This window comes from Leucopleurus acutus (genome assembly GCF_964270905.1).
Source record: "Leucopleurus acutus genome assembly, chromosome: 20".
In the NCBI taxonomy this organism is placed as follows: Eukaryota; Metazoa; Chordata; class Mammalia; order Artiodactyla; family Delphinidae; genus Leucopleurus; species Leucopleurus acutus.
The window spans coordinates 7,349,627-7,368,132 of NC_139162.1; the positions used below are offsets into that span (position 1 = coordinate 7,349,627).

The 18,506-nt window shown below is 49.1% G+C and overlaps 1 protein-coding gene across 1 annotated transcript in view; it reads left to right on the forward strand.

Annotated features, from left to right (window-relative positions):
* Window positions 1-18,506, forward strand: part of LOC309977101 (polycystin-1-like protein 2) — a gene marked incomplete at both ends in the record, with an annotated part of 81,582 nt that overhangs the window by 19,219 nt on the left and 43,857 nt on the right. Inside the window, 14 exon segments of the mRNA XM_082863024.1 lie at window positions 2,103-2,202; window positions 2,206-2,323; window positions 4,277-4,419; window positions 4,423-4,507; window positions 4,510-4,680; window positions 6,874-7,024; window positions 10,549-10,606; window positions 11,132-11,249; window positions 12,766-12,973; window positions 14,827-14,854; window positions 14,896-14,946; window positions 15,665-15,806; window positions 16,941-16,985; window positions 16,988-17,104. Of these exon segments, the coding sequence (XP_082719150.1) occupies window positions 2,103-2,202; window positions 2,206-2,323; window positions 4,277-4,419; window positions 4,423-4,507; window positions 4,510-4,680; window positions 6,874-7,024; window positions 10,549-10,606; window positions 11,132-11,249; window positions 12,766-12,973; window positions 14,827-14,854; window positions 14,896-14,946; window positions 15,665-15,806; window positions 16,941-16,985; window positions 16,988-17,104 (1,535 nt within the window).

Here is an 18,506-nt window from a genome sequence, read left to right on the forward strand (position 1 = left end):
TCGGTTACTCTGCTGAGAATGTCTAGCTTTCCATTCATTTCAAGAGAGTTTCTTTTTACTTCATGGAGCATAGTTATAATAGTTGGGTTAAAGTCTTTGACATTTTAATATCTGAGTCACCTCAGGGCTGACATCTACTGATTATGTTTTCCCTTGAAATTTGGCCACATTTTCCTGGTTCTTTGTGTATCAGGCAATTCTGGATTATATTCTGAACATTTTAGGTAGTAGGTTCTGACACTCTGGGTCCTTTTAAGAATACTCTGGAAAATGTTAATTTTTTCTTGTCTGTTTGTTTTGTTTTAGCAGGCAACCAACCCAGTTAGGTTCAGACCACACATTCTGACTTGCCTTCTGTGAGCAGTGGTTCCCATTCCAGTTCAGTTTCCAAAACCGTCAGGGTCTGTTCCATTCATGTGCCACTCGGGGTGCTGGTTTATGTTGTACTTTAGTCCAAGAGGCCTTTGCTATATTTCTTTAGGTCTGTTCTGCACATGTGCAGTTTCTGGGTGAACTCATGATTCATGCTGGGCCATACACAGAATTAGGGAATCATCTTCTCTGCATCTCTCCTTTTCAGGACTTTCCCCACAATCTCCAGCTCCCACAGGCCCCTTTCCATGGATCCTCTGGATAGAAAGATCAGTTTTCTCTTAGGGATTTTGGGGTCTGCATCACCCCACACAGTCAGTGAGGCTCCAAGAGAGAGGACAGCCTGGGGTAGGTACAGGAGAGAAAAAAAAAAACTAACACAAAACAAAAGTGGGTATTTCCTCTGTAGTCTCAGACTCACTGGGGCCCTTTTTCTGGTTCTCTGGCTAAACAGAGGGTGTTTCTCTCTGGGTTTTTGTTTTCTTTACTCACTGTGCAGTACCATGACCCAGACTACCCTCGGGACAAAGTCAAGAGATAAAGGAGATTAAACAAACAAACAAACAAACCCCCCCCACACACACAAAAAAAACCCAGAAAGAAAACAGGAAACTCCCGTCTTTATGGATGATTCTTAAAGTTTTGACTTTCACCTGCAATCTGCCTACTGTTTTTTACTTTTCAGAGTCCTTGGGTAGTTTCTTTTTGTGTTCTGCCCAGGTTTTTAGTTGTAATTAATGGAAGAAATAGGCTATAGTGGGCTAACTCCATCTTGGCCGGCACCAAGAATCAGGTTACTGTTCTCCAAGCTTTATCACAACTGTATCCATTTGTAAACTATTTCTCAAGCCCTCACTATGTGCTAGGCTCTGTGCTAGATGCCAGGTATAAAGGGAGAACTAGACAGACACTGTCTGCGCTGACAGCTCCACAGAGAAGCATGACAGTGAATAAGCGAGCACAAAAGGGGTGAGTGTCACCTAGGAGAAGCAGCAAAGCTATGGCAGTTATAAAAGAATCTAAGAAGACGCCCCTGAGGAGGTGATGTTTAAGCTGAGAACTGAAGGAAGAGCAAGCGTATGAGCAAAGGGATGGGCAAGAGGCTTCCCTGTAAAGAGCACTTCTGGGCCTTGGGGTGGGGAAGAAGTGACATGTTCTATGAACTGGAAAGAGGTCTGAGCTACCAGTATAGTTACAGAAGGGGAGTGTGGCAGGAGCTGAGGAGGAGGACAGGAGGGGAGGTCACATGAATCTTTTGGGGCCATTTGAGAGATTTTAAATTAGTCCCCTTGGGAAAATGAGAAGCAAAACATACTCACAATTTTGATATGTTTGGACTCATCCCATTTTACAAATGGGGAAAACAAGGCTCAGAAAGGTAGGCTGGGGCATAGTATTTTACAGATGAAGCAAGAAGGCCCAGAGAGGGGGTGCATATGAGCCACAGAGGGAGAAAATGGCAGACAACGGACTTGCAGCCAAGTATTCGACTCCCTAATTAGTCAGAGCTATATTTCTTCCATTTCTCACCTGCTCCAGGAGTCTCAGTGTAACCTTCACAAACACAGAGAGCGTGGCTTGGTCGTGGACCATCTTTTTCTTCATTGTTTTTTATCTTTGCAGAGCGGGGGAGATGTATGGTGGGAGTGCACACAAGCACACATGTGAATGCGCGTGTGTGTGAGCCCAACACTGGTAATGTTTCTGACCGTTGTTGGCAGTTTGTCCAGCAGCGTTTTCCACCAGTTCACAGCCCCTGGGGAATTCACTGTGTTTGTCGAGTGTACAGCCAGCGAGTGGAACGTGATAGCTCAGAAGCAAGTGACGATGTGAGACAAGATGGAGAGGCTCTGTGTGACTGGGTGTTCTGGCCTGTCCACATCAGGAACCAGCCCTCTCTCCTGGGCAGTCTTCAGGGACCCTCTGTGGATTCAGGTGGAGCTTGATGGAGGTGAGTCTGCAGAAATGGTCAAGGTCAAGGCAGCCTTGATTTGCCCCCAATCTATCCATCCAGCTCCCAGGCTTCAATAAGTACTAACAGCAAACACTTATGGAGTTAGTTTCTTAGCCACTCATTTATTTAGTACCTAGTGTATACCAGGAACTGGTCTAAGTGCTTATATAGTAGCCCACCCAATACATTTTACGGAGGAAGAAATGGAAGGAAGGTTGAGAAATCTGGCCAAAGTCACAAGGATAGTAAGCTAGTGAGAGCAACCATCCTTCTGAAGACCATTTGCATGCCCCTAGTCCCATCACAAGACTTGGACTTCCAAGCCATTCCCTGTTGGGGGAATGTGAATCTCGGCACAGCCAGCATCGACCAGCTTGACACTATCACATTGCCCCAGTTAGGGCTGATAATCAACTACAGCAGCTGTTATGGCTGGTGTCCGTGCTGATTGCTCACAGTTTCTCTTCTGATTGGTCACAGAGGCCATTCTGATTGGCCATCATGTCCATTTTGATCAGTCAAGGTATCCATTCTGATTTGTCATGGCATCTATTCTGATTGGTCATAGCAATATTTCTCATTGGTCACAACGTCCATTCTAATTGGTCACAGCATCCATTCGGATTGGTCACAGTGTCCATTCTGATTTATCAGAACATCATTCTACTTAGCTGGTGCCCATGCAGTTTCAGTTGTTAAATATTTTGAATATCACCCCTTCTGTCAATAGACTCTCCCATCCTCACCGAAGGCAGTATCTTTCCTCGAGAGGCACAGGTCCAGTCTGAGATCTGGACAGAGACCTGTTGATATAAACTGAGTGGCACAGAGCTGTGGAGGTGAGGACATGTCTCAGTCCAACCTCATACCACCCGGAGCCTCACTCAGAGCAGTAACTTCATGGATCTATAACGGGACCTTAAACACAGTGCTTGGGGCTCCTTTCTGTTCTGGTGTGCTTGTTGGCTGAAGATAGCTTGCTAGGTGCACCTGGAAAAACTTAAGATAATCTTTTTTCATTCTACAAATATAATTGAGTGACTACTCTTTGTCAGGTATGGGGGGAGGCAGCAATAAACATGAAAGTCAGGGTTCCTGTTCTCAGAGGGCTTACATCAACACCATCAGCAGCAACAGTAGCATCACTCAAATAATATACTAGCTTGGTTTCTATTGGAAAGAATCTTAATTTAGTGGTTTAAATCATATTTTTTAAGAGTCAACCACAATATTTAGCATCCAGTTAGGATAACCAGCCCCAGTCTGTAAGGGAGCCCATCTTAATGTGAACAGGCTGAGTTCTCTCGTTGGGCAGGGTTTCAGGCAGTTAGTCATGGAGATGGAAAGGGCTTCACTGCTTCGACTTAAGACAAGACTGGAGGCTAATTCTCATGCATAAAAACCAGCCACACCCTTAAGAGATGCTACCTTTTGAGCCTTCCTCGCCACAAGGATATCTCTATCAACAAAATGTTCTGAGGTTTTTACTACAAACTTTTAAGTTTACAGTAACACATGCAATGCATAGTATAAATAATTAGAGGGACTTCCCTGGTGTCCAGTGGTTAAGACTCCGCGCTCCCAATGCAGGGGGCCCGGGTTTGATCCCTCATCAGGGAACTAGATCCTGCATGCTGCCACTAAGAACCTGCACGTGGCAACGAAGATCCTGTGTGCTGCAATTAAGACCCGGCGCAGCCAAATAAATAAAATAAAATAATTAGAATATGCAGGTGAGCAGAGAGGGCCCTGAAAGAAAAATCACTCATGAACCCAATATTCAGAGATAATCCTTTTTAATATTTGGGTGGGGAGGATATATCCTTACATATGTCTTTATATCCATATCTATGTCTATATGTGGAATCTGACTTTACAACTGGAGTCTGAACTACCTCAGTATCATCTACTGCATGACTGACATTCTTAAATGTGTCTTACTCCACCTAGGAACAGGGGTGACTTACACTGTGCTGTCAGGTAACACAACCCTGGCTGAGTTCACCACGCAGAGGGGCCCGCTCCCCTACAGGGTGACCCTGGATGGAGCAGTCCAGCAACGGATGGGCCCAGGGATGCACCACTTGGAGATCTGAGCCACCAGCAACACCACCACCTCTGCCCCCTCCAGAAACATCACCATCCACTTCGTGGAGCCCCTGTCAGGCCTGCAGGCCTCCTGGGCTCTGGCAACTTGGAGCTTGGACAGGACCTACTGGTCAATGTCTCGGCGGCTCACGGTATCCCGGAGAGGCTGAACTTTGAGGTGGCAGGACTCAATGCAACCTTCTCCCATGAGAAAGAGAGCCTTGGGGGGCCATTTGGGACTTACCACGTGGCAGTTCCTCTTGAAGGTACTTGGAGTTTGTGGCTCCCCTTCCAAACCTCCCTCCTCTTCCCTTCCTGACTTGGTGTCCAGGGTTCTGCCAGCCAGTTTTTCAGTGTGTCCCAGACAAAAAGATGGTTCACAGCATCCAGCCTGGGTCACAAAATAAGGAAGAGACAGATATTACTTGCAGTTATAGAACTTACAGTCACAGGGATTCTCAACTTTGGCACTTCTGACATTTGGGACCAGATAATTCTTTGTTGTGGGGACCGTCCTGTCCACTGTAGGATGTTTAGCAGCATCCCTGGCCTCGACCCACTGGGTGCCAGTAGCCCCAGCCCCCAAGTCATGACAACTACAGATGTCTCCAGACATTGCCAACTGTGCCCTGGGGAGCAAAATCACCCCCACTGAGAATCACTGGAAGAGAGCGGGAGTACTTGGATTTCTTCCATCATTTCTAGAGGAGAATGTGTTTCGGGAAACTGCAGTCCACGCCCTGCGGGGGAGAGATGGGTAAAAACTAAAGGGTGGGAGAGAGAGGGACAAGAGAGCAGGTATCAGGAGGCTGCCTGGAATAGAGATAGGGCAGCAGACCGGCTGGCACCAGCCAGGGCAGGAGGCCACAGCTGACGTGCATTTAATCTGGAAAGAACAGAGTGTCTCTGAGGGCAGTGTGGTGAGGTCAGCAGGCAGGAAAGTGATGAAGGTGGCAGAGTCTCCAGCCCACCCAGGTCCGCTACCCTGGACCTCAGAGGTGTGTGAGAAAGGGGGTAATGATGTGCAGGTATGGGCTACCATGCCCTCAGCAAGGGATGTGGCAAAAGAGATGGCAGAAGGAACGACAGAGTCAAGAAGAGAAACATCGCAATTTTGCCAGGTACCCAAGGTACAGTTTGGAACAGGAAGAATCTGGAAATGAAATGGAACGACAATGGCAAATATAATAAAGAGGCTGTAATTCAAATGCAAATTAATTTTTGTCTCCTATAAAAGCTACTTGGTAGGAGATAAGAGATAAAATCTCCATACACCCTGTGACTTTGGGGCTCTCTCTTAGATGATAAGCAGTCTTCTCCTCCCCATGAGAAAAACAGACTGGATACCTCCAGGGATGAAGGGAGTGAGGGGGGAAGGAAAGGGAACCAGGTGGGACAGGAAGGTGCTCACTTGGTGGCGCTGGCCTTGCTCTCCCCGCCCAGCAGATGTTTGCAGCCGCCTCTCGTTGGAGCGTCTATGGGCGCTTGAGGCTCATAGACAACTGACAACTACAGATGTCAGACAACTACAACTGAGAACAGACAACTACAACCACTGAGAATAAGAATTCACTCAGTCCAGGGCTCTCCTGTCACCAACAGGGTCCCTTTCTCTGTTCTCGTTCTCTCTACCCTCTCCACCGCCTCCCCCCGGCCAAGGCTAACATCTGGTCCTTAGAAAATTCTCACCCAGTCCTTGGATGCTTCCAGCCGACTGTAATCATTTCCCAAATGCAGAAATGCTGCCTTTCCTCTCTCCCCTTCCCTCTCCTCCACCCGTCATAGATCATTCCAAGGGCATGAGTAAGGAACCTGTCCATGGGAGTACCCAGCCTCAAAGAACACATACCCAGCTCACCAAGGGCCCTCTCTGAAGACCTTCTTTCCAGACTTGAGAAGAGAAGAAGGTAGCACCCACCACCTCTTCCCCATGAGGGAGGCAGGGGGGCGGGGATACTCATGAAGCAGCGGCTCTCTCCAAGTCTTCTGACAAATCCTCCTCTCCCCTCCCCACTCTCTCGACCCTTTTAAAACCATGTAGTTGGCCTCCTTCTGCTGGAATCTCCTCTCTCATCTGGCAAATGAGCACCTGCTCATCCTCTGAACTTCAGCTCTAGCCCCTGCCCCACCTCATTAACCATTTCTTTCTCCCCCAAGGTAGAAGCAGACCCCCAACCCCATGCCCACACTGCCTTCCACGCCGATTCCCACACTGGAGTGTCCCACATGCCTACTAGACCATAAGGCCTTGAGGACAAGGACCATGTTTCATTCATCTCTGTGTCCCCAGAGCCTTGCACCATGCCTGGCATACATCAGGGATACATTAAATTCTTTGATGATGAAAGAGTCAGATACTGCCATCACAGGACTGGAGAAGCACAGGCTGGGAGAACTGTCTCAGAGCAAGTTAAACAATTTATTACAATGCCCATAATTCTCCACCCTTTGCATTGCAGGCACCTTTCTGGTCACTGTGCTGGTGAGGAACGCCTTCTCAAACTTGAGTTTGAAAATTGGAAGCATCACTGTCACAGGTAAGAATTTTCTGCAAGTGGGTATAAAACTTGTGACCAGGAGTTTAGGGCATTGCACTTCCTCGGGAATCTAGTGAGGCGGCCCTCAAAACAGCTTTGAATGCTTATTTTGTTTCACAGATATTAAGAATTCTCTAGTTACTCTAAATAGGCAATAATGTAAGCAACAGAACATCCAACCATTGATACAGAATTCTAAAACATTCCAATTTGTATTAGTTACACTGCTTTAGGCTTCAAATAACAGAAAGCCCAACATAAGTGGCTTTAAGTTCAAGTCTTATTATCTTACATAACTAAGAAGTTAGTTCCAAGGTTGGTTCAGTGGCTCAGTGTCACCAGCAAGGACCCAGGCTCAGTCTGTCATCCTGCTCTGCCATCCTCAGAGCTTTTGCTTGGTCCTTAGGCTTGTGTCTCATGCAATCAAGATGGCTGCCACAGTTCCAGACATCACCTGTCAACCCAGCATTATCCAGCAGCAGCAGAAACCCATGTTCCCCTGTGCATTTCTTTATATTAGGGAAAAAAATCTTTCCCACTAGTCCCCAGCAATCTTCCCTTTAGATACCATTGGCCAAAGTTGGGTCAGGTGCCCAGCTGTAAGGGATGCTGGGAATCCAGCATTTTTAGGCTCTGTGGGAGAAGATGGATTCTGACAGTCAAGAGGAAGAGCAGGGTATTGGCTGTTGGTAGGCAGCCAATAGTAGATGTCACTGTCTTAAAATTCACCTTGACTGTGTTTGCCCGGACTTTTGAGTAGCAAGAGAAAGAAAAGCAGTTCAAAATGGCTCAAGCCAAAGGAAATTTTATCAACTCAGAAAATAAAAGTCCAGGGTTTAGGCACAGCAGGATCCAGCCACTCAATGTCTTCGGAAATCTGCCTCTCTCCATCTCTTTGTTCTATGTTGGCTTCAGCCCGACTCCCTCTTCCCAAGTAGTAGCAAGATGGCTGCAGGCTTCAGTCCTTAACCCCAGAGGAGAAAGAGCATCTCTGTGTTGATATTTTCAGAACAAGTCCTGAGGCTGCCTCTCACTTGTCTAAGCTTGGTTCATGGTCCCTCCTAGACCTGTTGCTGAGACCAGAAGGGAGTGGTACTCAGGGCAGACCAGGATCACACGTCCACCCCGGAACATGACGTAGGATCAGATTCACCCAAAGGACTGAGGGTGGGGAGGGATGGTTCCCCAGGGAAAATATCATCTGTCAGTGCCATTATCAAAAGAAGGGGGCGTGGATGCCTGGACGGGGGAAGAAAATATGAGATGTCCATTCTACTTACTGTCCACAGTCCTCTAGGAGTTTCCACGTATGGAATTTGAGGTCCAGGGAGGTTAATTGACTTTGCAAAAGTCACTCAGCTAATTCATGGCAGGATCAGGGTAGCAACAACTTCTCTGGATTTCTTCATTCAGGGTTATTGGACCATCTTCCTTCTTACGGTTAAGAAAGATCTCTGTGTCTGGCATTTTAGCTTTGTTTTGTATGATTTTACAGACCTTCAAACTTATCATTGTGAGAATAAGAATTCACTGAGAAGGAATTCTTTAAAGATCAGTAATACCCTGATCTTAAAACATCCAAGTCACCAGGGCCTAGCGAATCACATGGAATGACCAACCCTAAGTGCTTAACTTAATCACTACACTTTAATTAGATGTCAATCAAACTCACATTTCAATATCTTCAGAGCATATCAGCTGAGAGTACCTTTTCCATTTTTTTTAACTTGACACACTAATATTCTTTACAGATGAATAGATGACAAAGCACTAATATATACAGCACAGCATTCAGTCCTCCTGGAGCTTTGAGAAATAAGGGCTGCCTTCAGCCTTCTTTACGGATGAGGCACCTAAGACTCAGAAAGAGTAACTAACCTGCCAAGGTTCGCACAGCCATTAAGACGCCAATGAATGGATCCAGAAACACACCATGGCGTGCTGAGTCCAGTTCCTACCAGCCTGCCAGAGCTGGTTGTGCCCATCTCTCCCACTATGCATTCAGTGAGGTCACCTTGGCATCCTGAAATCTGCCTGTATGGGAACATTTGCACCACAGAAAATAGCATATGAGATGACGGCTCCCCACCCTCACCCTTCAACTGGCACGTAAACATTAATGGCGAACAGCTGCAAGTCTGACCTTAATCTTGTTCTACCTGCCATTGGCAGCTGCCCGCCTCTTTCTTACCTGCCAAAGAGGTGTCTATAGCCCAGCGGTGAACATGACGGTTTTGCTTTTGACCCATTTCCTACAACCTGAATATTCTCTGCGTGTCCCTAAACCATTTCCAAAGACAGGCAGATACTCCCAGGGCATCCTCAGCGTACCCTCTGACTCTGCCCTTTGGTGACCTTATAAACACCACCAATGTCTGACACCCAACCCCACTGTGTTCATAGCTCCTTTCAGTCTCCAAGAACCACCTGGAACAAAGGCTCAGGAAAAGAATGTGAGTATTTTTTTTAAAACACTTAACCTCACAAGAAAAAGATGTCTAAGTACTGTTTTAGTTTTGAATTTGGGCTTTTTGGTGCTAACAGCAGAGCACTAGCAATCACTGAGGCTTCTTCTGTTTAAAAAGAAACCCAGAGGGATTGAAATCAAATGAAGCACGTCCTCTAACCACAACAGCAGCATGTTATAAATCAATAATAAGTTATCTAGGATACGTAGATATCTCTCAGACATCTTGGAAATTAAACAGCACACTTCTTAAAAAAAAAAGATCAATGGGTCAAAGGAAAAAATCACAAGGATATTTTAAAATATTTTAAGTGATAATGACAACACAACCTATCCAAATTTATGGGATACAGCTAAGGCAGTGCTCGGATGGAAATTCATGGCTTTTAATGCTTATATGAGAAAAAAGGCCCAGGTCTTTTGGTATTTATAGCAAGACTAAGTCTTTGACTCCTTGCTGTTGACATTGCTCATGCATGCATTTATTCAATAACAAGATTTATTGTGCCTCTACAATGTTCAAGGATTGGTATTAGGGGCTGGGGAAACAATGGTGAATAAACAGATGTGGTCCCTGCCTTCAGGAAGCTTAGTGGGTGAGACTAACTCACAAGTTAGCATATAATTAAGAACTGTGATACATCTAACTAGAACCAATACAGTGCAGTGACAGCAACTAACAGAGGGTGGACTAGCAAATGTGATCAGACACGGGCTGTTGAGAGGTAACATTTAAGTGGGGACCTGAAGATAGGACAGTCAGCCATCCTGGAAGCAGAACAAGAGCTGTCTAGGTATGTAGATGAGAAGGCCCTGAGGCCTGTTGTTGGAGGCGGGGAGGATGTAGGAGATTATAGAGACGGACAGAGGCCAAATCACATGGGGTCTCAGGTGCCAAGGCAAGGGGGTTGAGCTTTATTCTCAAACCAGAGAGACCCCTGGGGACTGAGTTCTGCCACAGCCTCCTGTTGTTCCCAGGACAAGCCCTCTGGGCCTCAGCTGTTTAACAGGTCTAACCAGAACTGATCCTGGAACACACCACATGCCTGCCAACCCCTTTCCTTGAATCCACGCGCTCGCCATCGTTGCCCCAGCTCGCCCTCACTCCTCCTCCTTCCCCGGCTCCATAGCCCTGGGGTCCTGTCCTCTGGGAAGCTTGCCCTGACACCAGCTGTCTGCTGTGTAGAGGTAATAGCTCCGCGCTGTCCTCTGCTCCAGACACAAGAGGAAGCGCGTCACTCGTTTTTCTCATCTGATCCACAGCAGCCCCAGGAGTCAGACACTGTCAAACCTTAGGGGGAACAGGCGTCCTCAACCTACTTCCTCCCTCATCTATTATCACGATCCCCTGAGCCCTCTCTACTGCAGCAGTTAGCACTCTGCATTTTAATTGTTGGGTTCCTTGTCTGTCAGACTAGGTATAAGGGCGGGGGCTGGCTCTGTATTCCTCTATCTCCAGGCCTCAAGCACTGGGCCTGGCCCAGAGCAGGCTCTGTTAATGCAGCTGAACGCATGATGAACCCTTGGCACCCAGCCCGCACTTGGCCTAGTCACTTACCCAGTGATCCATCCCCTGCAGGCTAGGGGGATCAGACAGGTCTGTCTCCACTCCATGCCTCACACTGTGGCCACCCCTGGCACAGACTGCTCTGGGGCGCAAGGTGGGGTGCCAACTGTGGAGGGCGTCTCACCAGCCAGCTGCTTTTTCTGCAGAGAGATAGAGGGGATGTGGAGCTGTGCGTGGAACCCGGTCAGTACTTGGATCCTTTCACGACAGTGACTCTGGGCTGGCCAGATAGTAACAAGGACTTTCGCTTCCAGTGGGCATGTGGTAGGTGACCTTAGAACTCTGAACCGTCCTATCTCACCACGGAGTGATGGACAGCGGTCAGCTTTTGCTGCTCTTTTTCTTAACCTTCACACCAGGATTACTCACGCTTGACGTTTTGTGTGCCTTGTATGTGCCAGAGATTGTGAATTCCATAGAAATGGGAGGTGGGTGGAAGCAGTGGCAAACCACGATGGGGGTGGCCCTGAATGCAGGCAACCAGGAGAGGCACTATCTGTAGAGAATTTAGGAACAACAGTTAAACCCTAAAACCCAGCCTGCTTTTTTATTGTCACCACAAACAACATTAGTGGTAAAATACTCCTCCCCTCTTGGACTGAACCCCTCTTTTAACCTCCACGCTCTTGGTATGCCACTGAGAAGATAGTTTAGAAGGAGGAAGTGATGAGGCCTTTTCTGACAAACCAAGATGGTAGCACCAGTACTTATTTTTAAGAAATGGTTGTTCTCCTTTTTATACGGATATATCCTAGCTATGCACACTCTTCTAGAAATAAAATGAATGCCATTCACACTGTACATATTGCTTTTGTTACCCTTTTTTTTCATTGAACATTGTATCCCACACATTTTCATGTCTTGGTATCTTCTTCTCCATCTTGATTTTCATAATAACTGCATAATAGACTGTCAAGTTGCTGCATGATCATTTATTTACCAGTGCCCTCTTTTTGGACACTGAGGTTGTTTCAAATGATTTGCCCTTATAAACAACGCTGTAATGAACATCCTTACGGTTCAATCTTTACTTGCGGCTGTGGTTACTTTCATAAACAAGTTCCCAGAAATGGAATAACTGGGTCAAAAGTCATGTAACATTTGAAGTCTTTTGATATTAATCGGTAAGTGCTCAGGACATCCTTCAGCATGTTAGTTCTTGTTATCTGAATTAATAGAGGATACAAATATAGGCTTTAGGTGATTGAGCTGATGACCTGACCCCAGGCATATCCTGTGAATGACTACACATCAGGGGTAGTTGGGGTAGTGGATACACATTAATCAACAGAGTTGAAGGGCAAAGGACACAGAGACTTACTGAGTTGGTACAAAGCACGAGATGACATGCAGCGTCCCAGATAGAGATACAGCCTCCCAGGTCCCCAATGTACCGCACAGAGACAAACAGCTGTAGACAATCACTTACACCAGGGACAAGAAGGCGCCTTCTCCCAGGCGGGGCTGTATATCCTCTGGGAGCCTCTCCTGCTCTGTGCTGGCCTGCTCACCAGTGCAAGTCACTGATGCAAAACAAGCCAACACACCCTGCAGGTTTGCTCAGAGTCTGGGTGAAGCGGGGGTCATTTCCCCAGAAACATTCTTCTGTGGCACCATTCCTTCAACCTGAAACTAAAAAAAAAAAGAATCTCTATTTGGAACCAATTTTCTTATCCATGTCCCATTTCTTCTAAAAACCCCAAACCAGAAGGTAGCCACATGTGTCAAGTTCAAGGTGCCTGGGTGGATCACAGTGTAGGCCTACCTCTCTCTCTCTCAGGGCACTGCTGGGCTCAGTGGAGCGACTGTGTTGAGAGGCAGCTGCGCCGCACAGACCAGAGGGAGTTGGTAGTGCCACCGTCCCACCTGCCAACGCCTGACTCTGCTGTTACCCTGCGCCTGGCAGTCTGGAGAGGCCGGGAGCTGGAGAACCTGGAGAAGCAGTGCCTCTGTGTGTCTGACCCCCTGGAACTCAGGCCGCGAGTCAGGTGGGAGCACCAGAGCAAACTCCTGCAGGGCTGCCTTTTGGCCAACATGTACTGAGTGCCAGCTCTGGCTACACTGACTAAGGGGTAGGACATACAGTGGTGGGTAAAACCAGACCCAGTCTCAGTTCTCACTGGGGTTACTTGGTGATCAGCAGTGGTTCACACAAATGAATGGAAGGAGAGAGCACGCCTCTATGACAACTTCCCCGACTCGGGGTCAGGGAAGGCTGCCCTCAGCAGAGATGTGAAGACGGAAGAGGAATTAACTTGGCCAGGAAAAGGGAGGGCGGGAGACAGGACAGACAGTAAAGGGAGGGATCATACAATAATCTGGAAGTGAAAGAGGCTGGTGTGGCTGGAGCATGGAGGAAGAGCAGGCAGGGCCTGGCTCCGGCAGGGCCTTGAGGGTTATGTCAGACACATGACTTCGGCCTTTATCCTAAGAGTTCTGGAAAGCCACCCAAGACTTTTAAGCAGGCTGGGAACATGATCACGTTTTGCTTCCAAACGCTCTGGTAGCAGGGTGGAGAAGCGGCTGGGGCGGGGTCGGGAGGCTACGAGAGAGGACTCAGGGAGGTTGCTTAGGCACTTGCAGGAATCAAGGTGAGAGTTCAAGGTGGCCCGGCCATCAGCTGGGTCCCTGAAGGAAGCAGATGGCTCACTGAAATTGGGAACAGAGGGGAGTTGGATAAAGGGTCTATTTACAGACAAGGGCAGGGATAAGGGGATCAACCAGGGATGACAATGCAGGACTACAACAGGAGGAAGCCATTGTCCCTCTTAGGCCTGCAGGGGTAAGAGAAGGGGATGGCATCTCTGGAATCCCCTTGGGAGTTGCAGCTGCGGGAGAGGTGCCCCCGGCACGAGCTGTGGCCTTGGCCAGAGGAACACGGCCTCTGCCAACTGCAGTCCATTTGGTAAGGAGCAGGGAAAGTGGTGAATAACTATCCCAACCTCTCTCTTCTCAATGCTCCCCATTGGCTGGGCCCATTGGCAGGTGTGGAGACTCGGTGATGCAGTCTATGGAGATCAGTCCCTGGCGCACAGAGCCACAGAGCTGATGGCAAGTGGGCTGCAGGGGCAAATGGAGAATGTCTGGCTCACTTGCACTAGGGTAGACGTGAAGACAGAAGTGGGGAGATTTGAGAGCTATTTTAAAGCTCATACTAAAAGGACTGGGGATGGGTTGGACACAGCAGGAGTCAGTGATCTCTCACTGGCTCCTGTGAGGGAATATGACATTACACAGAAGGCCCAGGACTCGGGTCCAGACGTGTGGGCCCATGTTCCATCCCCCACTCAGGAGCTGTGTCACTGGGACTCATCACACAACTTTCTGAGCTCAGTTTGCTCGTCTGTGATATGGGGATTCTCACAGGGTTGTGGTCAGCACTGGCTAAGCTAATAACAACGGGATGTGGCATGTGTGCTGTAAAATCCCAGGATTCACTGATCGTTATCAGCACTAGAAAGAATCATGGAAATAGACTGCTCTTATCCCCTCACTTTACAGGTGAGGAAACTGAGGCTCAGAGAGGTTAAGTGACTTGTGCAAAGCAGTCATTCACAAGTGGCAGGGGCGGGATTGGAGCCTAGGGTCCTATCTCAGCCTCACGCACTTTCCGTGTCATTCTCTTGTGCAGTGAATGAAATGGGAATTCAGGCAGGAACGAATCGCTTCATCTTCGTGACCTGGTTTTGGTTGGGGCAGAAGTTGTTTTTATTCCATCGTTCACTTGACAAAGCCATTTCCTACCTTCTCAAAGGACTTGAGAAGAACTGGACAAAAGACCAGGCGGGCGGCCACAACGTCTGAGGGAGCATCCCTGCTCCGTTCTCTGTCTCCCTTTCAGCTGTGAGGAGAACTGCAGGCCAGTGAATGCCAGCAGGGGCGTTATGCTCAAGGTCACCGTGGGGACAAGTCTGCAGCAGCCGTGTTCAGCTGGTATTTAGATGACACCCTGCTGGAGAAGGCGAGGACACTGGCAGCCTCTCAAAAACAGAAACGTCTTCCCACTTTGATTGACCAGACCTGAGTCACATGCCCAGGACTGAGCTGGGGTTTGGTCAACTCCACTCAGAGCCCGAGGAGTAGGAGTCGGGGGCTGGGGAGCATTGGTCAGAAGACAGAACGGATGCAGCGAAGCAGAAACAATAGGGAAACATCGCAGCAGATGCTGTGGGTGCCCAGCCCATCCTTACCAGGCTGATGCAGGCATCCCCCAGCTGCGATGGGGCGGCTACTGGCCAATAACTGTGGGGTCTAACAGCCTAGCCCCCCGGGCTCTGAGGGAGACAATTTCTGTGGTGCAGCTTATGCTCCAGAGCTCCCCATGGGATCAGGCTGAATGAAGCTGGATGCCTCCCGAAACCACTTCTTTGCCTTGTTTCATTCTCCGCCCCATTCGGCTTCCCTCCCTGCCCTCCTGGTTTTGCCTGAGAGCCTCCCTCACAAATGCCCTGCACACAAATCCTTGTCTCAGACTCTGCTTCCAGGGAACCTGGACAAGGACAAACACTCTAACGCGGCTGGAGATGAGCTATTTGGGCTGACCTCAGGAAAGCAGGTGATACTGCCGTCAATCCATTGGAGACAAATCCGAAAGGCCTCCCAGGGTCAGAAGCCGCTGCCCTGCTGAGTCCTGTAGGCTGGCTGCAGCCTCAGGGGCCCTGGGCTGTGCTCTCTTTCAGGCCGAGCCCCTCCCGGGGGCCTGCAGACTCCAAGGATTCTGGCCACGTTCTTTAATCCTCCTTCAGAGCGACACCGCCACCCTGCTGCTGAACAGCTCCTTCCTGAGGACCCGCAGCCAGGCCACCGGAACCAGAGTCAGAGGTCGGAAGGCCTCCTTCAGTCTCATGTCACAGATCCTGTCTCCTGCAGACAGTGAGCAAGACAAACCCAGGAGCGCTGAAACAGGGGACATCAGTGCAGGGCGGGGGCCATACACAGGCTGTGGTGTGAATCCCACCACCGCCGCCTTCTAACTGGAAGACTTCAGGCATCGGATTCAAGGTCTCTGTGCCTCAATTTCCTCTCATGCAAACGGCAGAACAGAAACACCCGCCTCTGAACTGTATGATGCAGGGTGGATGACACACCACCAGTGGTAAAAGCAGTGGGGTGTGCAGCCTGCACGTCCTGCCAGGCGATTCAGTGCTTCTCACTTAAAACAAGCCCAGAGCAGCAGGAAAAGTAGACTCTCAAAAAGATAAATAATGGGGTGATTATTCTTTTTCAGGTGCATTCCTTTGATTCAGTATTTCTCAAAGTGGCCCATAGACCACCTGCCCAGGATAACCTGGGGTACTAGTTTAAAATGCACACTCCTGGGTTCACCCCAAACCTTCTGAATTAAGTGTAGGCCAGGGAATTCATTTTAATTGATTAAAATCCTCTATGCCCAGCTCTTCCAGGTGTGCACTCCTTTTGAAAAACCAGGTGATTATAACAGGTGGTGTGGGGTATTGGCACAGCTTAGCTGGGGGCTCTTCATGGTGCTATGGGAGCCCATGGTTTGGGGGGAGTTCTGCGTGTTTCCAGATCCTGGCTGTGGCCCGTCCTAACTCGGTCTCTTGAGCAAGTCTTGTTTCCCGATATGCTCCCTCCTCACTAAAGCCCTGGGAGGAAGCTATTATTATTAGCCCCATTTTACAGATGAGAAACTGATTCTTAAAAAGGTGAAAGCCAAGGTCACATGGATAGTAAATGGCAGGACTGGGATTCTATCTCTGCCCAGTTTCTCAGAGAGCCTGGAATGCCCTGCATCAAGGGGGTGAGGGGGTGGGCGTGGGAGTTGTTAGATATGCAGATTTCTGGGCCCCACCCCAGAATCTACAGAGAGGTCTGAGGCCCTGGAGAGGGGCCTGGGAACCTGCATGTTGAACAAGCTCCCAGGAGATCGTGAACCATGGTGGAGTTTGTGCGCCTCACACAGCCCCCTAAGCACCCTCCGTCTCCTCTCCCCAGCAGTGACCCGGCACGCCTACAGGGAGGGCACCTACGTGATCAGCTCCCACTGCCCACCTGTACCACTGCCCCAGAGGAGGGCACTGTTCTGACGAGCTTTGCCATCTTCTGCAACGCTTCCGCCGCCCTGGGGCTCCTGGAGTACTGCTTCTGCCTGGAGTCAGGTAGCGGCTTGGGACTAGCTCTCCCCTCAGCTCCTGAATAGGTGCCTGTCTCTCTCCGGGAGCTGCAAAGAATATGTTCCATGTGTGAGAGAGGTTTGCAGGATGACCCTGAAGCCCCGCCCCCAGGCACACAGACCCTGCCACACATCTCAGCGAGGTGAGAAGCAGTAACTCCCTATCTTCTCCACAACTGTGGAGGCCAAAACGACCTCTATCGTGGCATGAGGGACGTGGAACAGGCTAAATGGAGGAGGATATGCAGAAGTGTGACCACGTGGGGTTGCTACCAGGATACCACTCCTCAGTGCACACTCAGAGTAGCCCCGACCCCTGGAGCCACTCAGGACAGGGGTGGCCTGGTTCACAGAACCGTCCACGATGCTACTGACCCCACTTTGCGGGAGGTAGCTGGGAATGGGCGATGTCACAGAGCATGCTGAGCTGAGACGAGACCTGTTTGCACAGGTTTACAGGAGAGGACGGAGCATGCTGATGCCACCCCACTTCAGTGCCCCAGCCAGTGTCCTGTCACCACAACCCACACCCAAGACAGCAGCAGGGCATCAGCAGGAGAGACGGGGTGAGCGCCCACATTGCCTCTGCTCTTCCGATTTGGGGGTGGTTGGTCCTTGGCGGGCCCGTTTGAGTCCTTGTCTCCTCCCAATGGCCTTTGGCATTCTGTGACCCTCACAAGAGCTCTGAAAATGTGCCAGTCAGATTGGGACCTTCCTGCAAACCTAGGCTCCAGGAGTGTTGCAGGGGTGCTCCCCAGGGTCCGGCATTAAACACCACAAGGACATAAACTGAACCCATTGACTAGGCAAAGATGGAGGGGCCCCATTCTCAGACCCAAGGGATTGTGGTTTTCATGGGGTGCCCGTCAGATGGACATGGAATGCAGGGCTGTTCAGAGGGCCGCGACTGGGTCTGAGCCTGGAAGGGACCAATTCAAGGAAGGTAAGCAGATTTCATTTCAAACCTGTGTCCCCCTAAATGGAGACGCCAGGCTAGCTGCTCCAGTAAGGGGCAGGGAAGTGTGACCATATAAAAATGAGTTGTCAATTACAATTCAAGAACGTCGTGATTGTCCGCACACTACAATGAAGTGATTCCAATGATAGGCGGGTCCCCTTTAAGGATACGAAGGATATTCATTCATTCATTCACTCTTACAGCAGACGTATTGAACGTCAGGCTCCGTTCTAGGTCCTAGATATACAGCAGTGAACAAAAGAGAGGAAGTCTCTGACCTCACTGTATTTATAATTAGTGGTAGAGATAGCTGGTAAACAAAGACACAGGACAGGGGCGCTGCTTTAGATAGAGCGGCCTGGGAAGGCCTTTGTACAGGAAGTGACATTTGAGGGAGTTTGGATATGTCTTCAACCAATTGTTAAGATCT